At 40.9% G+C, this 8,740-nt stretch overlaps 1 protein-coding gene across 2 annotated transcripts; it reads right to left on the reverse strand.

Annotated features, from left to right (window-relative positions):
• Nucleotides 1-647: 647 nt before the first annotated feature.
• On the reverse strand, nt 648-8,653 carry traf3ip2a (TRAF3 interacting protein 2a). Of its 2 annotated transcripts, none has more exons than XM_023839079.2 (10): nt 7,332-8,653; nt 6,918-6,961; nt 5,999-6,541; nt 4,779-4,947; nt 4,134-4,318; nt 3,269-3,357; nt 3,096-3,164; nt 2,869-2,973; nt 1,874-1,948; nt 648-1,493 (listed from the first exon to the last, which is right to left on the reverse strand). In XM_023839079.2, exons 1-10 carry the CDS (start codon nt 7,397-7,399, stop codon nt 1,323-1,325), a joined length of 1,518 nt encoding a protein of 505 aa, XP_023694847.2. In that variant the 5' UTR covers nt 7,400-8,653; the 3' UTR covers nt 648-1,322. The 2 variants fall into 2 exon arrangements, 1 of the variants encoding a protein (XP_023694847.2); XR_002841455.2 differs by having other exon boundaries at nt 1,437-1,493; nt 2,758-2,973.
• Between the last annotated feature and the right edge of the window lie 87 nt (nt 8,654-8,740).

Genomic DNA, 8,740 nt, shown 5'->3' on the forward strand with positions numbered 1-8,740 from the left:
GCTCCATGTATTGCTGTTTTGTGGAACTTAGGACACCCAACTCAGCCTCGTTGTAAAAGGTCGAAACTATCTTCAAAAGCAGAATTTAATATATTCTGCTGATTTGCACTTGATTCACATGCCGTACTAATACAGAAATTGAATCTAATCCATAGAACACAACAGTGCCACTGATTCACAATAAATATTACTAAATAAGTTTATTCCCTCCCCCCCCCCCCCCAAAAAAAAGCAAAACCTAGACAGTTTGGTCAATTTAATATGTTTCCACCTTGTAATGCAGAGTCCGCTTGCTGTACTTGGCAAATTGCTGATAGTACCGTATCACTCAAGTAAAACCGCTTATTGTTGAAGAAACCTGTAAGATTGCTGTGTAGTGATCGCAGGTCCTCCTATGTTACTGTAACTAGTTTCAGCACCCTAAGCTTAATCTCCATGACAAAGCACAATTATACCGAAGCCACTCCAGGAAAACTAAAGACTTGTGTTGACAGGTACTTTAAGATCAAAATAAAAACATATATATAACTTAAAAATCATAATAATACAGCCAGTTACCAAGGACTAAGATCAGGCCACGACTAGATCATGGGAGTTTTACTTACTCAAAAAAGTTCCAAGGACAGAACAAAAAAAGATTGGTCATAACCAGTCAGATCTAGGTCAGATGTCAGACCAACCAATCAAATGCCTTGGTCCCACCTCCTCTAGTTCCTTGGACCTGCCTCCTCTACAATCTGATTTATTCTAATGTTGAACAGTCAAAAGAGTGGTTCAGGATATATTTCACTGCATGTTATACCTGTATAACTATGCATGTGAGAATGAAAGAATCTTGGATGTTGATTGGTTATCTCTCTGAACCAATAATTTTTTGTTTTGCCCTCAGAATATTTATCTGTAAGTTAAACTCCCACAAACCCAATACTAGGTCTGGTCTGAATTTTGGCTCAAACACACATGATTACAATGTGTAAATGCAGCTGTGAAAACACTATATACTCATTGACAATGACATTAATTATTACCATTACAGCTCATGTGTTCTTTAAGTCAAACTATTGATTTGAAATTCTATTATGGACTTATTATTGGGAAAAACTTGAATTCCTTAAACAATAATGGTAAAAAAATAGTGTTTGGTGGGATTACATTATGTAATAACAATATGTAATAACAGTTTGGCAATATAATAGTACTTCCATAACAGAACACACAGTCTACAACAGTAGTTTAATATAGACAGGAGATTTGGGCTGTTTTGAGAACAACATGAAATAAAAACATGAATATTTTACAGGAGTGAGGGACTGTTTCAGTGGTTACATGGTGATGGCGTGGTCCAAGCCCACCGGGCGGATGGTGAGGGTGAGCGTGGAAGCCATGGGTGGAGGGATGTACCTCTCTTCACGGAGTAGCCTAAGGAGTATGTCCTCCGCATCACGGGGCCACCTGTAGATCCGTGTATTCTGAAGCCAGCCTGGTACATGTTTCTATGAACCACATAATAACGTGTTGAAACATCAGATCTTACCGCCGTACGTCTTTTACAACATATCAGCAGAGGTGGAAATTTCAGGTCCAGAAAGTAAAAATCCAGACCAAGATTTTGTTTCAACCAACCAGTTGAGTGCTCTGTGGCTGTAACTCTTTATACTCAACTGGTTGGTTGGAACGAAATCTTGGTCTGGACCTTTAGTCTCTGGACTTGATATTTCTACCTCTGCATATCAGTAAAGTCACCTGCTATGATACTGCTTTCATAAATTATGAAATTTATCTTCCAGGCTATGTTTTTGTTCCATGTACCAACTCGTTTAATTATGACACGGTTTTGATCAATGGAGGCCTGCAGAGATGCCTTGCAACACACCTGGGTCGCGTTCGCGAAGAGAACAGGGATGAATCTGAAGTTTAGGCTGCCCTGCTGGATGAACTCGTGCTGCATCTAAGACCCACAATGTAAAAAATTAGTTCCTTTGTGAGTGATGTGCACTATATGACATCACAAGTTCAGTATTTCACTTGTGTCATTCATTATTTGTTCCTTCAACAGTTCCTTAATAGTTCATTCAGTAGTTCCTTCTGTAGTTGACAAAAGGTTTACACAGGGCTCTTCAAATCTGGCCCTCGATTCCAAATCCAGGCCTTGTTTTAAGTTCTCCCAGGTAGTTAGTTTAATAATTACTGATTCTGATTGGCCAGAGGCTTTCCACCTGGCTCACAGGTAAAGGAAGGCTGGAAAATCAGGAGCCTGGACCTTGAGGACCATGATTTGAATAGCCCTGGTTTACAGGATTAACAGGTATAGTAACAAATATAGTATTTGCTTGAGACAGAATGATGTGTGAGAATTCATTAATGATGAACAAACGTGAGATCAGTTTATAACTATCACCTAATTTGTGGTCAATTAATACATATGTAATAGCATAATACTACATTATTTGTGTCTCCTCAAGTGGTACCATATTCTGCATCTATAGATAGATAGATATCCATCACTTTTCAATGTCAGTGGCAGTAATGGGGTTTCAAACCCAGGGTGGGTGGGATCATTGTGCAATGTCAATCAAAACATATTTCAACCCTGCATGAAACCATAAACAATCAACAGGAGGTGGGTCAAACCACAGGGTGACTGATGAAGCCCCTGAACATGAGCAATGAGCTTTTGGACCTCATTTCATTATAAATAACCACTTATCCTAATAAGGTTAAGATGATTCAGAGACTATATTTGGACCGGGCACTCACATGCTATGTGAAATCTGGATTTGCCAGTTCAGCTGAGCTATGTGTCTCTGGACCACTGGAGGGAACTGAAGTAACTAGATGATGGAGCTGGAGATGACAATACGGTCTCACCATGGAGTGGATGTATTTGGTGTGCAGGCCATGTGCATCCCGGCCAGATCCCTCAATGTCCATCTTGTACTTGGGACTGATGGCTATGATTATAAGCACTGATTTCTGCGACGCATAAACCATCAACTTATGAGATTATTGTCACTTTATGAGGAGGGACAGCTATCATTGACCACAAAATGATTTGAAACTCTGTAAATGAGAGCTAAACTGTACAAAGGACGTACATCTTTCAAATAGCTGTCCATCCACATGTTGATATCCATGCGTCTAACGGGATTGTCAAATATGTCAATCTGTAACACAACACAGACAAATGTTACTCCAAAGAAGATCAGACAAAACAGGTACCTGGCATTCAGATCATATTACGATTTAAACATAGTTTTTTATGTCTTACCGCCGGACAGAAGCCATGTTTGGTCAGAAACTCAACAAAAGGAACCATTTCAGGGGCTGTATCCACAGAGTACGTCACAAAAACATTCCCTTAAATCAAGAAGAAGATATGAATAAGGATAATATTGAAACCGCAGGCACGAATCTTTATGTAGTTGCTCTTCTGTATAGTGCTTATGAATCTTAAAATGTGGAGTAGTATTCCAAAAAAGTTTAAAATGCTTTCATATTGCACAAGTACCTGCTTCACATATTATTTATATTTTGAAATACTTTGAGCCAAGGCCGTAATTAATACACATATAATTACACTCCCCCCCCCAATATATATACAGTGTGAGAGAAAACCCCAAATGTAATACAAAAGTAGTGAATGTTATGTATATGTATAATCTCCTAGCAATAGAGGAATACACTAGGCCAGTAGGAACCGTGTGTTCAAGGTCGGATGATGGCATCAGGCCCTAGTCAAGAAATAGCGAGCACTGAAACACCGGAACAAACCATATATGGAAACACACAGCAGAACGCAGGGATAAAAAGAATTGTAAGAAGAGGCTTGGGGGAGAATTCCTGAGGTATCTCCCCGGGCCCGTGCTGTAAGATACCACAATAAACTGAAGGTTTACATTGCGAAATTTCCACAACAACACACACACACACACACACACACACACATAATTATAATTATAATTACGGCCTTGGTACCCCCCCCCCCCCCTCAATATTGACTCCATGGCTATGGCCTTGCTTTGAGCCTTCAAGGTGTTCAACAGTTTTATAAACACATCTATGGATTTTTGATTGTTGTACCTTTTAATTTAGCATGTTAGCACTGTTAAATTCCACAACAACTCAGTACTTACGGTACTCATTAGGCAGACTGATGGTCTTCTTCATCCCTGGTTCCCGGGAGCAAGCCTCACCCACGCCAGGAGCCTGGGGTGACACAGGGACCACGCAGACCTCAGACATGACCTCTGCCGGTGAAGGGGCAGAACGCAGAGCGTTGACGGCGACAGCAGCTTTGGGGGGGCCTTCGGGTTGGGGCCTGTGAGGAGGTAGAGAGCAATGGACATGTTGACCTGGTCTAATGTTACTCAGGGTTTTAGAATCATCAGAACCAGCAACTCAAAAATACAGCTCCGGTTATTTCAAATTGTTGGAGCTTGTTCATCTAAAAACCCAGCTAAGGTAACTGAAGTTCCATGGAAATCTATGTATAAAGGATGTAGAAAATGATGGTACTACACTGTTTTTCAAAATAAATGATATACATACTTCTAAATCTTTATTCTTGATTTTGAATACAGTAGAATTAGATGTTTTCACCTTACTTGCTACATCCATTTTTAATATACAATATTTACTTGCAACATAAATATATTCAAAATTGTAATTTGTTCTCCTATGTATTCAGCATACCCCTAACTCCAGCTTTAACCTTGATAATATAACCCATGTTGCTTAATTAAAAACGATAATGGGAATCCCTTTGACGGCACACTCACCAGCGATTTGGGCTTGAGGAACCTCCTTTGTCGAACTTACAGTGGTAGTACGGGTGCTGAGAATAGCCAAAAGGCACCGGGGGGCCACACCTCCCGGGATCGTTACTTTCCCTTGGAACCTGCTGATGACCAGCAGTGCCACATTGCCTGCCCTTCATGGGATTACAGCCTGAAAAGGTGGAAAAAGCAGCAAGGCTAATATAAACATATGTACACGTGTTATCTTATTGCATTCTCTAAACAGGCTCTTCAGTCACCTTGCATCAGACATACTGTAATGGGACACTCCTTACCCAGGTAGCTAAAATAAGATACTAATTAAGATGTGACAAACTGTCCATATTACATTTATTTAGCACCCCTGGAACAGTTAAGGGCCTAAATGTGGCAGATGTGGTTTTGCCGGCTGTGGGATTCAAACCCACAAGATTCGGGAGACAGGCACAGATCCCAAACCCACTGAGTCACAGAGATTAATCCACTCATCCATCCACCATAATCGCCTGTGCGGTACAGAGTCACGGTGGGAATGGGGGCCCTTCCAGGAAGCACAGGACACACTCTAGACAGGATGGCAGTCTGTCACAGGCCACACACTTATGGCGGTTTAGAGACAGCATGTCCCATAACCAGACGACTTGAGCCAGCAGGAGAAGACTCACATGAACGTATGATAATATGTAAACACCACTCACAGAGAATCAGTAGCAGGACTGGTCCTCGGAAGTGTGTGGCTACACTGCTAACGGCTGCAGCACCCTACTACACTAAATAATCCATTCGTTTAAAAAATATACAAACATAAAAGATAAATGTTTAATGCATGTTCTATGTAATGTGTGAATGAATGGTATGTGTGCCGTGTGATGGGTTGGCAGCCCATCCTGGGCTGCTCCCTGCCTTGCGCTCACAGCATGCAGGATACCCCCCACCCCCACGACCCTGAATAGGGTCAAAAACTGGATGGATGGATGGATGGATGGATGGATGGATTTTATATACAACAGCCGCAAGCACTCTCATACTCTCACATTGTTATTTTAGGTATGACACTTCAGATCTCTCAGTATTACAGATTTCTGTTGTATATTTCTGTTTAAAACAAGAGCACAAGAAAACCACACATAATCCAGCCTAGTCCAAAAAACTGTAAAAAAAAAAAAAAAAGGGGGGGGGGGCAAGAAAATGAAAAGGAAAACAACTGCGTAGGTGTCACTTACTTTGTTGTTCCATGCAAAGGCCGTAATATTCAATATCAGAGCGCAAGGGAAGAGGCGGGTCGATTTCACATATATCCTTCTGAGTCTGAGATTCATAACCTGTGTCCTTGCTTGGGGGGTCCACAGGTCTGATCAAATCCTGCCAGTCCGGGCAGAAGCCAGCGGTATTCCTCGAACCCTCCCCACTGCACGCTTGTTGTCCGGGATAAGTATCGGGGAGTCCTGTCTCCACAGGGACCTGGGAGAAGCTTGGAGGGTCAGGAGATGATTTTGGCCCCGTCATTTGGGGCTGAGATCCACCGAAGTACCGTGAGCTTGATGATGTTGGACAGGAAACTCCCCCGAGGCTTTGCCAGTGCTGTCTCCAGTCAATATTCCCCTCACAAGGCTGTCTGTGTTCATTAACCGTGAGCCTGGGAGCTGTGAACCTGCCTCTTACTGGCGATTCACAGCCACTGTCTGCCAAGCACTGCTGCTGCTTCAGTTTGTTCACCAACTCCTGCACGGTCATGGACTCGTCTGTCTCTATCGGGATGCTCGGGCCTTAGAACAAAATCACGGGCAATTTACCGGACAGCATGAAAAACCGCAGATTATTTAAAAGTTGCCGTCTCGCATTGTCAGCCTAAAGAATTATGAGACGGTAAGTATCTATAGAATCTGTATCAATATATGTATCTGTGCTTCGCCGAAATGACTTTGTAATGGTTACATTTTACAAAAAAACACAACAAACACAAAACTCACACACTGTTGTTGTAACAAAAGAATAACATTATAACCAGTTTGACTGAAGTTTAATTTCTGGGTAAGCTGTGGGTTGAATGAGAGAGAATTTTTATAATGAAATAACGCGTTATACGGAAATTATTATTATTATTTAAATATATCTAAACGTGACTATAAGAGTGAATCTTACCTATGAAAGACTCCATTGTGCTATACCGGTATTCAGTTTCTAGGCTGGGAAACACATACAATCACATCATAAAATGAACAGTCGATCATACACTGATAGATTTTGACATATGAATATTTTAAAATAACAACATATAAGAGAAACAGAAGACAGTAGTTAACCAACATAGTACTTCACTTTTCTGATTTTTTTAAAACAATGACATTGTAACTGTAAGGAATCATAATTACAAAAAGGGAAACGGAGCAGTAAAACTCGTTTCTTTTTTATTTCCTTCTGGAAAATTTCCATTGGAAAGCTGCTTTTCATTAGTGTTTAATGTCATAAGCGCTAATAAGTCGTTTCAATACACACAAAACATGATTTTTTAATTGTTCACTAAAACGCACAATGAAGAAGAAATCGCTAAATTACCTCCGTGTTTTCCTTCTCGCGGATATTTTTGACACTGAGTCAACAAAAGAGCATGCCCTGAACTGCATACAAGGAAGTGTCTAAACATTTTTCTTCGGGGAAAATTTATGCAAAGCAGGCCTGTCACGTATATAGTAAATGCAAATTTCTGTAGACGAGGCGCAGTCGTAAAATAATACACGTTGAATTAAATCATTAATCCAAATGAATTCTCTCCCCTCTCTCTATTATTAATGATAATAAATATAATTCAGTATCTCGCTACTTTTCGTGACCCAAACAAGCATTAATTTTGGTAGTTCACCGTGAATGACGTTATGTTACGTATGGAAATTCACACTGTAGATATTCAGCTTTTCCGTGTAAAGCTGTTGACCCAGCTGGTGTTTCAGGATATTGTCATCTCTCACCAAGATTGCTGTAGCCCTGTCCAGACTGAGCTTCGACTTGCCATATAGGAGCTCATCCAAAAACCTCCGCAAGTATCACTGGATACCAGCTGGAGCCCATATCAGATATAGCACTTCTGTGCAAACCTGCCGTATCTGCAAGATTTTTTCAGCCCTAGTGAGGTCCCAGTATGTTGTTTGACAGGTTCTGCAGAATCTCTCGTGCTGTTCAAATGTGACTCCAAAGCTCATTCTTTGGGCCGGACGTAAACTGCGCTGATTATGTAGTACATGCGTGGTCATGCATGCTTAGGGCTGACCTTGGAATTTCACACTCAACTGTACGGCCTAAACTCTCACAGCAGTTTATCAAGTAAACTGGAGGTGCTGCATTTTACATCATTATTGCACTCCGACCAAACAATGAATTACACTTTAAGTATGAAGAACGTTTTACATCACAGCATGTATTTGATCATTGTTGTTGATAAGGGTCACTTCCACACACTACTCAGTTTTTTGGGCACATCAGTTGGTGCTATGGTGTAATAAATTGGGCTCACAAGCGTTATGTGTAAATGGTAACTTAGCCAAGGGTTTCAGTTACGCAGAGCTTGCCCTGGCAAGCATAGCATGTCAGGCAAAACGTTCCCTGGACAGTATGCCAGCCAATCACATGACCCTTAAGTGTACAAGTATACACTTCGAAGTGTACATCTGGGGTATAGCACCAATTCAGCAAAGGTACAGAAGAGGGTATACAAATACGAGAAAAACATGCAGATCACACACAGATCTCTCTAGCACTCTCTCTCTCACACACACTCACACACACATACACACACACACACACACAAACTGTACCATTTGAGCCAGGCTACCCTTAAACATACATACCTTCCACAACTTTCCATAACTTCATATCCAGTATAGACAATATACCCACAGAGTATATAAATAACATGTGAATTATAGCTATTCATTAACGATTAGGAGAGCATTATCCTGTTGTTCAATACA

The sequence above is a fragment of the Paramormyrops kingsleyae genome, chromosome 14, assembly GCF_048594095.1.
Source record: "Paramormyrops kingsleyae isolate MSU_618 chromosome 14, PKINGS_0.4, whole genome shotgun sequence".
Lineage (NCBI taxonomy): Eukaryota > Metazoa > Chordata > Actinopteri > Osteoglossiformes > Mormyridae > Paramormyrops > Paramormyrops kingsleyae.